The sequence below is a fragment of the Pygocentrus nattereri genome, chromosome 6, assembly GCF_015220715.1.
Source record: "Pygocentrus nattereri isolate fPygNat1 chromosome 6, fPygNat1.pri, whole genome shotgun sequence".
Lineage (NCBI taxonomy): Eukaryota > Metazoa > Chordata > Actinopteri > Characiformes > Serrasalmidae > Pygocentrus > Pygocentrus nattereri.
Window position 1 is genome coordinate 11,306,282 of NC_051216.1, and position 13,180 is coordinate 11,319,461.

At 39.1% G+C, this 13,180-nt stretch overlaps 1 protein-coding gene across 2 annotated transcripts in view; it reads left to right on the top strand.

The window, feature by feature from the left end:
• The window catches only part of vwc2l (von Willebrand factor C domain containing 2 like), a 46,060-nt gene that overhangs the window by 20,508 nt on the left and 12,372 nt on the right, over window positions 1-13,180 (top strand). For both annotated transcript variants that reach the window (XM_037539069.1, XM_017707319.2), the window contains one exon: window positions 7,062-7,191. In XM_037539069.1, the coding sequence (XP_037394966.1) occupies window positions 7,062-7,191 (130 nt within the window). The remainder of the gene's footprint in view (window positions 1-7,061; window positions 7,192-13,180) is intronic.

Consider the following 13,180-nt stretch of genomic DNA (forward strand, 5'->3'; position numbering starts at 1 on the left):
CCAGCTGGTTTTGAAGAAAAAACTGCAGCCACACTGTCCTTTGTGGATAAGATTGGACACCCCTGGAATAAGCAGTTATGAATGTCTATGTGGGTTAATGTCAATAGTTATGAAAGGCTCACGTAGGTGTCATTTAGCCTAACAAAAATTGCCCTACTGTAAAGTGTTACCATAAGTTATTTTAAGTGGTTCTTCTACACTGTAGACTTGGGTTCAATCCCCACCTGGGCAAACACCCTACACTATACCAATAAGAGTCCTTGGGCAAGACTTCTAACACCACCTTGGCCTACCTGTGTAAAATGATCAAATTGTAAGTCGCTCTGGATAAGAGCGTCAGCCAAATGCCAGAAATGTAAATGTACATGTTTTACAGAACATTCAATGCTCTAGTCAAAAAGGGTAAAATGAAAACAGTAGTATAACACGGTTTTTAGCTAAGCCTAGCTAGCCAGCTAGCTAACTGCTTCTTCAGGTCAGACGTTGAGTTGAGAAATTATTGAGTTGCGGTCAAGGCCATAAAATGAGATTGAGTCAATACCAAGACTTGGACACACTGAGTCAGAGTCAAGACCATGTAGTGCTCAAGAGTCAAGACTGAGACCACTAGAGGCAAGTCTGAGACAAAACTGGGAGCAGATTTAGATTTTTTATTTATTTCTCCGCCAAAATATAAGAACAGAAAAAAACAGCACTGGTCTTGGCTGGTCTCACAAACAATTTCGGAGCCCACTTTACCGAGACTGAGACAAGTCTGAGTGCAAATGATACTGAGGCCAAGACGAGACAGGGACTGTTCATTTATGCTCTTGAGACTGGACTCCACAACGTTACTACATTACAAAGAAACAGAGGTAAAAGGAGCTCAGGCTAAACTAAATTTACAGTGATATAAAACTACTCAAAAAGTACAATTCCAGTGATTTAACCATATTTAAAAAGAACTGTAGCAGGTAGTGATTTGTTACTTTCCTCCGATTTGTTACTTTCCTCCGATTTGTTACTTTCCTCCGATAGCCGGCTACATTCACCCACATTCAAACGCCTCAGCACAGTCTGACACATCTTGTCGCTTTCCCACTCACCTGCTAGACACAGAAGCGCTCGAGTTTATGGAATTGGTTTTCACGTAAAGGATTAGAGATGGCTGACCCGTTGCCCCACCATGTCCTAGCGGAATTCAAGCCATTCTGCATTATTGAGTCCATTCTGCTTACAGCACATCTGAGCCAAGTAATCAAGGGCTTGATGATTACTTGACAAATTGAATCGGGAGCGGCCGGAATGAAAATGAAATATGGAGGACGTCTGAAAGCTGTTTTCCTCTGGATTTTAAACAGAGCCAGAATGACTTATTGCATGGGATTCTGTAAATCTACCATCAGCGTTTACTGATTCCTTTTGATTTCAAATATAGTAAATGTAACTACAACATTTGGGTGAGCTAAACAGCACGTTTGCTCATGCTATATTTCAAAAACGCAAACAGTAGCGGTCAGGCTGTGTAGGAATATCACTCGGCTTCCCTTTGCAATGCATGTAAATGAGAGCTATGTAAATGTGAAACTTTCATCAGTGAAAGGATGTCTGTGACTTTCAAGGTCTCCATGCTGTTTTATGATAAGCATAGTTACTCTCTCACCACACAACACTCCAACACACCCTGTAGGTGCTAAGCAACAGGGTAAGCATTAACATGTGCAATTCCTGAAATGACAAAACACTGCAGTGCTGATATATGTCCAAAACTGCATCAGTGTGAGAGACGATATTGCAGGTTGTGTCTATAGAGCCTCAGAGTCAGATAAGAGCGGGTCGGTCTGTAAAATCAAAGAAATTGACTTTTTAATTCGTGTCAGACATGATGATGCAGGACAAGTTACAACACATGATGTAATCATTATTTACGGTAAAGTAATCCCAACAGCCCTGCTCTCATTCAGCTTAAATTGCTGACAGAATTACTATAGGACTCTGAATGATTAATGCCAGTTCAACAACATGCTTTCAGTAATGTTGGAAAAACCGACTCTCTGAAGATTTGGCAGCAGGTCAAGCATAATCACCTAGACGACTTCAGCATCTATTCACACGTTAATAGCGTTTTTTAGATTCACACTAAAACGAAGCATGACAACCATGACAAATGCTTGATTACAGGGATGTCATCAGAGCACAAAGAGAGAGGAAAACATCGTTTGGTCACACAATCAAACTAATTGCCAACTGCCTGGCAAACAAGATCTAATTATACTATATCCATTGCAGCGTTGACACCAAGATATCTTCTTTAACAAATCATTTGCTGGACTGCAAAACAAAAAAGTCAGCCTGGGCCAAATTACATATTTAAATAAAAATAAATAAATAAACAAACACTGAAGCAAACCTCAGAAGCAAGCCATTTAAAAAAAAAAAACAAAAACAAAAAAAAAAAAAAACCAACAGCACTTTTCTACCAGTGTTAATGCTCAGTTACTTTATATTTGATTAGCCTAAAAAACAAAATCAAAAGAAGGAATCATAATTAGGACATATGACATGTACACTCTTCCAACTGTAAGGTGACTCTTTTGAAGCAGGTCAAGAATTATCACTGCAAACGGTCAGATGATGACAATGCCAGAGTGTAATGAATTCTCTGACTCTTCAAACCTTGTGCTGTCATTTAACAAGCATGGGCTCCTCCAAACAGCTGACTGAGGATCTGAAAAAGAAGTTAATGATGTCTACATAGTGTAGGAAGGCTAAAATAACCAAAATCATATCCAGCTCACAATCTCCACTGTTAGAAATGTCATTAAGAAATGACGCTTGAGTGGATCTCACCAAGACCAAGAAATCCCTTAGACAGAACTCTGTGTATGTTGTATACCCAGAAAGGCAAAGCCTGACAGTAAAGGACCTCCAGGAAGGTTTAGCTGACACAAGAGTGAGTGGTGGTGCACCATGTTGCTGTGCAGCATCATTTGCTTAAACAGTATCTGCATGGAAGAGCCATCAGAAGGAGAAGGAGGACCTTACTCTCGACTTCATCACTCCAATGTATGAAGTATGTAAAACAACAATTATATAAGCTAGAGGTATTTTTGAAAGAGTGAAGACTGATGAAGCATTCGTTTATTTTTTTAAAAAATATATGTTTGAAGAAGTATTTGATGATAAGAACACCTTGCCAACTGTTAAGCAGGGGGTGGATCTAGTATGCTTTGGGGTTATGTAGCAGCCAATGGTAGGGGAAACACTGCACAGAGAGATGGAAGAATGGATTCCACAAAAAATCTGAAAAATTCTGGAAGCAAAATGTTACACAGCCAAAAAATGTTAGCTGAAAAGAGACTGGCTTCTACTACAAGGCAGTGATCCAAAACCTGCCTCAAAAAGGCAAGAAGGCATAAGAATATTACAGAAATAGAAGCATTTTGCAAGGAAGAATGGGTGACAATACTTAAAGTACTGACTTAGTACTTAGTACCAGTGGTGGACAAAGTACACAAATTATGTACTTAGTAGTTAAAGTAGAGATACTCAAGGTAAAATATTACTCCAGTGAAAATAGAAGTTCCTCCCTTTAGACCTCCACTTGAGCAAAAGTACAAAAGTATTTGCCTTCAAATGTACTTAAGTAACAAATGTAAAAGTAGTAAAAGATTAATGATGACTCTAATGTCCTATTACTAGTTTTGTAATAAGACTCTTGCTTCATTATCTTATTTTAGGAATTAAACTAATTATATTTACTTTGTTACTGTCCACCACTGCTTAGTACTACTAAGTACTGACTTAGTAGGGTGTCCAAACTTTTGAACGTGCCACAATTATTATTTTCATTCTATTATTCTAAGTTAATTAAATATGAAGTGATTGTACATTAGAACTAGAGGCTGTGTTTACTTCACCTAAAAATGCAAAGTTTGGTCAGGGTGCTGAAATTTTGCATACAACTGTAAGGCTGTCAGTTTAGTAAGACTGAGAGCTCATGTGTAGAAAGTTTAAGTATTAAAAGTAGTATATTATGCAATCTCTCTGTCCTTGGTCTTGGCTCAGTTCTTCAATAGACAGTCAAAAAAAAAAAAAAAAAAAGTCTGCTATCTGATTTGCGTAATTCTTTGCAATGGGGCCAGACAGCGAAGAGAAAAAAAGCCTCAAGGGAGAAGTTAAGCTTATGAGAGTGATCCAGGTTCTGTTTGAGAAGCTTCCCAGTAGCAGATAACATTCACCTCTTGGCCCAGCTGAATGGACACACTGCCTGCAGACGGAACACTTTTAATGATTGATAATCAGAATTACTGTACCTACTGTCTGCCACTTCATTTCTTTCATTTATTATATAGCATTGCCCTTTAGTGACTACTTTACTCTGGTGACCTTTACTAAGTGGAGCATTTAAGCTTTCTGTTCCTTAGCGTGTAGAACTCTAAGTGTTTCAAGCATAACATGCATGTGGATAGAAAAATAGACATCTTGTTCTTTTTTTCAGCTCCTCCTTTAGCCTTACTTTGCCATTGCAAGTAGCCTGGCACAATTAGCCGATTTCCATGGGCGGGTTCGCAAGCCCCTGTCCCACTGGACTGCGTGCCCTTATCAACGGTGAACAGAGGATTATTAGCGCCCAGGCTTCGCGCAGTGCCAAGTACAGAGCAAGCGGAGATTAAAGGCCATGACCACTGGTGGACCAGCAGCCCAGGCTTTCAGAACCGCCAACCTGGCCCCACTGGTCCCAACCCTCTCCCACCACAGTCCAGTACTGTGACCTTCAAACCCCCCTCTCCTGTTGCCGGAAAACTGCCAGGGCCACTGAGCATAAACACCAAGTGCCACTCGCAATAACTGGCAGAATGTAGATGCGCACAGATGCACAATTGATGCTGGAAAGGTCATCAGACAGTGACCATGTTTGACCTCACCGAAGGAGCAGAAGCAGCAGCATGTCCTACAGAGGCAGTTAACCATTTCTGCACCCTTTTGCACAGGCTATTATAGTATGCACAGATCTGTAGTGAAAGCTTTCACTGTAGTACTTGGCAAGCTTGGATCTGAACAGGCAATTATGGTTTAGATGCAGCCGACAGGCAAAAATGTGCACGGCTGAGAGCTTATGAAACTCAGAGTGGAGGGGAAAAAAAAAGATGAAATTTACACAGGAGTATTGCACACAATACATCAATAAGCTACACGGCCAGTAAACAGCACAGTTTGCAGAATTTGAAAAAGTTGCAGCTTCCACAATAGAGATTTGTTTGTATCAACCGGCTGATAAGGGAAGATGTTTTATTACAGCAACATGTAAACAAGCTCTGAAACCCAACGAGGATCATGCTTGCCCAAAATTTTAATAGCATCTGGGCCAAACACAATGTTTTGTATTGGCAAATTAAATGGCCTCGATTTTTCAGATGGAATAAAAGCTGCACGTCTTGAAATATGCATGCACAGTAGAGCTGAATAATGCTGAGAACATATATTGAGCTTGTGATTTGATTCCATGTAAGTGCTGTAATGCACAAGGCTACACATATTTTCATCATGTCAGACTGTGTCAATCCATTATATTCATAGGAACACTCACAAAACACTTGCAGAACAAAACTAGAGCTGTTTTTAACATAAAACTTTATGATACTGGCTGAATAACTGGTACTGTAGAGGACTGAAATTCAATGTTATTCGGTAGCAAGTTTTAATACGTAAGTAGTTGGCCTTGTTAGCATCAGTGAGCCAATAAGTATGCTTATTACAGAATGCAGAGTGCTAACTGGCTGTCTAAATTAATGTCAGTGCTTCTTGATTTGTCTGAAATAAATGTACATTTGTACAAATGTTAGTGCCCCCCTGGTCAAATTCCACATTTGGTTGATTTACTAAGAGAAAGCAAGTTACACGTCTTCTACATAGACTTCTACACACTTCTAGCCTTTTTATTACACAATTACTGTTTATTTACTAAATTGAACATGATTAGAAAAAAAAAGCAAAAAACATCAAATCTGGCCTGTGCAAAAGTTGTGGCATCTTTTAAATGATTTTATTCCAGTCAATTATGCACTAAAATTCATAGAAAAATGCCAAATTTAAGTGAGTTCTCTGCAGAGGATGTGCTAATTTATTCCAACAAAACAACAAATTAACCTTTTACATACGATTTTACCCACTTCCTACAATTCACTCTCATTTCTAGCTTAACCCCTTACCAAGCCATGGGGGCCGAAAGTTTTAGTACACACGTCTATAACCGAAGAATAACTCCATTGGTTTGCATTGAAGTCTCTGTAGTTAATGAATAACAGACCGTAGTATGTTAAGCCACACCCACTTTGAGTCTGTAATTTAAAAGAAAGTATCTAACTCAGGGAGGTATGATGATATCAGAATCTTATCAGTAGATAATCAGCAGATGATCACAGAGAGATGTTGAGATTGACATGAAGCTGATATTTGTGGTCAGGTTTGTTGCACTCCAGAAGAGCAGAATGATCAGGCGATGCTGGGCCACTGCACTGAAATACTTGCATTTTTAATATTTAACTGCCCAATTTTAACTTAGTCCCAATCTTAACATTTTATAGATGTTTATACATCATCATAAGCATTAGCAGATATGCACATAAAAAAACAGAAACCAGCATTGGCCTACAATTCCAAAATTGGTGCTATTCAGAAATCTGGGTCAAGGTATCAGTATTGAAACATTTTGTACAGGACCCAGCCCTAGCCAGAAAATCTCACAGCACGTACCAGAAACTACGATTTATTAGAGGCAAAATCTGCATAGAACATTATTCAGCAGCCTTTTGTGATGCACTGCAGGGGCCAACATTGTGATAAGTAACAACAAACAGTGTATTTTGCAAACATACAACACAGGCAAGCTATAGCTAAGGAGCCAGTAAGGGTCATTACATGAAAAACATCTTCATGGCTATAAGCAATACTTTACTTCCTTCTTAACCAAGGCATATAAACATGAGTCTGTAGCTACTACTAAATGTAACTGCAATTCTGAACATGCATTGAAAATGTCCTTCAAATGTTCTCATGCAGCGCTTTGTGTCTGTCCCCAGCCCTCTCCCTGTGAGTGGTGTCGCTGTGAACCCAACAGCGAGGTGCACTGTGTGGTGGCTGACTGTGCAGTCCCAGAGTGCGTCAACCCGGTGTACGAGCCAGAGCAGTGCTGCCCCATATGTAAAAACGGTAAGACAAGCTCCCTTTTACATGTTCCTCCAGGAAAAACATCTGAAACACATGCAGTCCGGGAGCAAAGATGCAAAAACGTGTGACTTGGATTCTTACTGCCTCGTCCCCAAAGGACCCCAAGAAATATTGGGTGCTCACAGTTGGTTAAATCCACTTTGGATGAATACAGAATGAAACCGTTTTGGAAACCTCAAAAGCCAAAGCATCCAGCTGAAACAAAATATGATTTAGTTGTAAACACTGAGGCTGAACAATATATCATTTCACAGCCTTGTATTCAAATCTTCAAAACTTTCGTTAAATAAATCACATTCTAAGGGTTTTTTCAGCTCTGCTTGCAGCATCATTGGATAGGAAGATTTTTTCCTGTGGATCTATGCATCAGTTAAGACGAGAAGAAATTCCAAATATTGCTCACAGAACAAAAAATGGGTTTGATCAAATTCTGAGAAAGGAAATTTACATGAAGCCGTGTCTGGGGGTCCTTTGTGTGTGAAGTTTGCATGTTCTCCCCATGTCTGTGTGGGTGTCCTCTCACATTCCAAAGCCATGCAGTCAGGCCAACTGGATGCACTAAACTGCCCTAGGTAGGGAGGGGTGTGTGTGTGTGTGTGTGTGTGTGTGTGTGTGTGTGTGTGTGTGTGTGTGTGTGTGTGTGTGTGTGTGCCCTGTGATGGATTGGCGACCTGTCCAGCAATGATACACTCCAGCACCCCCCACGAACCAAAAGGACAAGCGGCTTAGGGGTGTGTGTGTGTGTTTGTGTGTGTGTGTGTGTGTGTGTGTGTGTGTGTGTGTGTGTGTGTGTGTGTGTGTGTGTGTGTGTGTAGTATTTTGCTATAATGTTAATTTCCAGACGAACTCAAACTCATTATAAAAGACATTCATGCTTTCAAATGTAAACCATAAACATATGCCACATCATCAAGCACTTGCCAAGCAGCTTAAGTGCTCAAGTGTCCCAGTGGTTTAGATGAGCTGTAAAAATTATCAAAAATACACTGTTTAAAAAAAAAAAAGTGCTGTAAATCATCATCACGTTTTCAACAGTATCCCATTATACACACAAAATACGACTCTTTACTGTAAAACAAACTGCAGCTGTAAATTAACAACCGGTTTTGACTATATTATCAGGTTAACCCCAAAACAGCCAATTCCTGTAAAAATAAAGCATTAAATGAGTTGTGTGATATGAACAGCCATCACAGAGTGATTCTGCTTTAATGACAGAAAACAAAGTTTTCTTTTGTTTGTTTGTTTTTTTAATATGCACAACGTTTTGAAGTGGCTTTGGAAGTCATTTTGCTAACTTGTGCCTGTTTAGCAGTCCGAGGTTTCTTCATAAGGGGGAGCTGTTAGCAATATTGCTAAAAACAAACAAGCTACAGCCAGCACAGGAAGCAGATCTAAGGTGCTGTGCTCTTTTAGTTTTTCACAAGAACATGCTAATTATTTTCAGAGAGTGGCCTAGTGAGGAATAGGAATTACTAAAGACACCTTTATGCAAATAAGATCGTGGAAGTGTTTGAACAGGTTTCTGGCACAAATTATTGTATAAAGTATTTTCAATCGACTACGCTTTCAAAAATGCTGGGGACAAAACTGAGCATGTCCAAAAGTAGCAGGGACAGGTTCTCAGCGTCCCCAGTAGACATGCAGGTGGTCAATAGTATGCAGTGAACTCCAAATGAACAAATGTGCACTTCATAGCATTTCCAGTGATGATTCCTAAACACATTCATGGCTTCGCAAACACTTTGTGACACAAATCCATAAACCTCATGTAAAGACTTGCTGATGGATCTTAACACGGGGTGTTCCCATGTTGACAAGTTGGGGGGAGGGGGACTAGCAAGGTGGGCTTGAACAGACAAGATGCAGGCCTAAAATGTAAACCACTGACCACAAGCCAGTAAAAAAACAAAAAAATAAAAAAACGTGGGCAGTTCAGTCTGAACTTAATATATGGTGAATTATGGCAAGAATCATTGCTCCATTGATTGAGGCCATCCTGAGTGGGATTAATTAGCCTGGAGGGAGCGCTCTATCTCTGATGTCCTTGTCAGCAACTCCCAAACCTAAAATTAGAATTATAGAATTCCAATGGCTTTCCACACACTAAGGGCAAGAGAGAGCCCTGAGTCAGCCCAATGTAGAGGGCATGCTTCCCTTAGCTGAAGCACATTATCTGTGCCCTGGGAATCAGTGGGACAAATCAAAGGGTAACTGGTTATAGGCGAAGCAAAGCACCCTGGGGCCACTGCCTTAACCAAGCATTACATTATGGATTAGAGACTGAGGAGAAAACCACCCTGACACTATCTGACAGAGCAGAAGGCCTCAGTCAAAAAACACTTCTACTAAGTTGAGGGTAAGACAACATTATGTGGGTCATTCTATCATTGCGGTGGCAAACAGTGTCCTGCAGTTTTGAAGCCATGATAATGAGCTCAAAGTAAGAATAAATCACAAAACCTTGATGTCTCTGCACTGTAAAAAAATGGTTCGCCAGATCAACCTAAAGAAATACTTCATGTTGTAACAAGAAATTAAACTAGTTTTATTCAACTGAAAAAATTACTTTGATCTAAAATCATTCATTCAAAGTATTGATGTAGGTTAAATAAATCTAGTTAACTTTTTACCATATTAATATTTTTTTTTATGCTGATCTGGTGAGCCACTGTTTTACAGTCTATATTCTCTGTTCTATTCTCAAATTAAACAGGATAAATATAATGGTAATGGATAATTATTAATTAGAACATAACTAACCAGAATTTTTCAATTTAAGTGTTTATTTTTAATTCATGTTATGCATGATAAACAGTATGCCACATATTTGATTGAAACAACAATTTTCATTTCATGTTTGAAGCTTATTTTTAAACATATAAAATTTCATATTCATAAGAAAACATACATTTTCATTATTTTTTTGTCAGTGTTATCGAAAAAGATAATGGTATTTAAAAATATATCTGATGAGTCCACAATTGGTACATTTTTTTATATTCCTGTTAAATGTGGCTACAATACACAGTTTAATGCGTCACAAAAAGATTTGGTCAGTGGTGTTACTCACGAAACATTAAGCAATTTAAAAACTGAAATAAAACAACAGCACAAACACAGTATTTCTCATTTTCTACATACAACCTCACTGAAACTAAAGTGGTTGAGGCCCCTATTTTAGAACATTTCAGATTTTAGTCACTTTGTCAATAGTGTTATGGTCAGTGGTGTTACAACTATACTGATGTTCAACATAACCTCAAGACTATGTTTTACACCTGAATCAACATTCATATTCAGCAAAAAAGTTCTATGCAAATAAGATCATAACTTATTTCACCCATTTTTAGCTGAATTTTTGGGATTTTTTACATTTTATTTTAACCACTATGGACATCCCAGTGAGCACTGAGGACTTCTTTGGTACATATATAAAGAAAAAAAAAAAGAACACACAAAAAATAAATAAATAAATAAATAACAAATCTGAGCCAAAACATACACTAAGCTCCATGGTGGGTGACAGAGCCATTGAGGTTTCAAAGCTTTAGTAATGTAAAAAGGTCATTCGCTTCTAAAAGTAGGTTTTTCATTACATCTTTTCCACAGCAATATTGCTACGTTTTAATTGTTTTTGTGTTGAAGGAAGGATGAAAGATAGAGGAATGTTCTGTAAGCACAAAGCAAAAAGTGCTTTAACAAAGAAAAATCTAAATGCATTTTGTGAGAATGCCAATTAAGTTCAGAGTCTTCTATAGAATCTGGGACATGACGGGTTTAATGGACGCCAGACCACAGCAAATTTCTTTGTGAGCGCTTTGCAGTCCATGTTTTTCTCTTCCTCGCTCTAAAGAAACACTGTTATTCTTCTGAAGGCCTCAGGAGATGTGTCTTAAAAACAGACATTTGAGGAATGTTCATGTTCAGTCTTCTAATTCTAACTTTCAGATCTATCAGATTTTGCCCTTGAGCACACACTGACCTAAATACCCCCAGTTCCCAATCGGAATTATACAGGGACGGCGTAAGGAAGGTGTAGAAAACGGACAAGACCTCGTTGGCTTTCTTCAGCCTCACTCTCACACACACACACACACTTTGCCTGAAGCGAGGCGAGTTAGCTAATGCGGGTGGACAGGACACAGTGACATGCTCACAGTGGTGGCATTTCAGGGAGGCTATAGCAGAGCCGGTCGGTGCCTGTGGGAGCCAGAGAGTCCAGCCTGAGCGCAGATCTTACAACAGGCCAGGAGAGAGAGAGTATTTAGGGCTTAACTCTGAGTTCCTAGTTAAGAATGAATCGATTTTGGTATCGGGCCAATACCGTGCTCACTTAGTAGTACTCGTTAAAAATTCACAGATATCAAAATGTCAATACCAGCTGTGATGCAAATGAGTCAAGCTGGCAGTGAAAAAAGGCTCTACTACACACAGATTTGGCACCAAGTCCAAGACGGGCAGACACAAGGTTGTAGGTCACTTTAAACATAGCATCTTTGTATATTCCCGCCAGACCTACACTGTGGAATTGCTTCCCTAATATGAGTGGAGACACATTTGCTACAAAACAGGGGTGGAAAAGTTGACCAAAGACCATCTATGCTGACTTGACTCTGTTTGACTGCACAGAATTATAAGGTATAAACATTAATAAACTTTCTTTGTAAAATAAGCCGTAGAGAGACAATATTGTCCTGCCCATGTACATCACTGTTTGCTCTTAGCTTCAATGCATAGTCTTAGGAGCGCGGCTCAGCTTCTCAGCATGTTTGCTCAGTACTCCGTTCACAGCGTGTTGTTTTAAATGAAACTGCTGAATTTGAAATCATTTATGGACAAAGCCATCTGTAAGGGCTGCGTTTCATATAGCATGGACGGAGTACTTTCATACCGCATGAGTATATACATCGTAGGCTTTGATGGTCCATTCAAATGTACACTGTAATGCCACCAAAGAAGACTTCTACAATCACACAGTGTATGTCTGGATTTAGAGGACAACCAACTACAGCTCAACTAGCCAATCAATACAGTTCAGATGTAAAAACATGAGATTTTTAGATGTATTAGTCTCGTATGTCATTCCTGCTGTCGCTGGGCTTCAGAGACTGTTGCTATATGTGACAGATCAAGGTTCAAACCTATAAAACGTACTTTACCACCCGTTCTTCTCCACTACTCAATCACAGGTAACTAATGTAGCATAGCTAGCTAATGTACGTCATTTACATTTTCATGATTTTACAGTTAATTTTTATGGTATCAGACTCTGCATTGGCAAGTACTAATAAGTCTAAACCTAATCTCAGTAATGAATTCCACTGTATGAATAAGCCTTTAAGAACTCTGAGTCTTTTAATGAGATCAGTGCCAAAAGGACATGGTATTTTGACAAATTTTGACACAGCTTCAACAAAACATAATGCTCAACCCAAAAACACCGGTTTTCCCAGCTTTTTGTGCCAAATGAGACTGAGAAGTACAATCCCATCATACTAATATTGTGGCAGAGGGGGGGTGTGGCAGTGGGGCTGCCCAATTGGGCATTTCTACCTCAAATTGAGAGGATTCTGCACTGGATTGTGATGATTTTGGCAGGATTTTAAAAAGAGAAATCACAAAAGGAAGGTCTTTTTAAATTACTTCTGAGTCCAAGGTCAGAGAAATCTTTCTTCATGTTTCTGATAAATTTGGCTAAAATGCTGACTGCTGACAACAACTGTGTCAACGGTGATACTCATGAAACAGTGTTACTTATCCAAAAAGTGATTTAAAATGAAACTAAAACAACATGAATGCAATATTCGTTTTGTACCAAATTGGGTGAATTTTGGTTGGATTGGGCAGCAAAAACGAGCTTCGGTGGATGGACAACTTTTGGGCTCATTTGCATGATTTGGATGGGTATAATACACTTTGTTGCTTGATAATGCAGCTGAAATCCTAGAGCCTAACGTCTCCCTACATC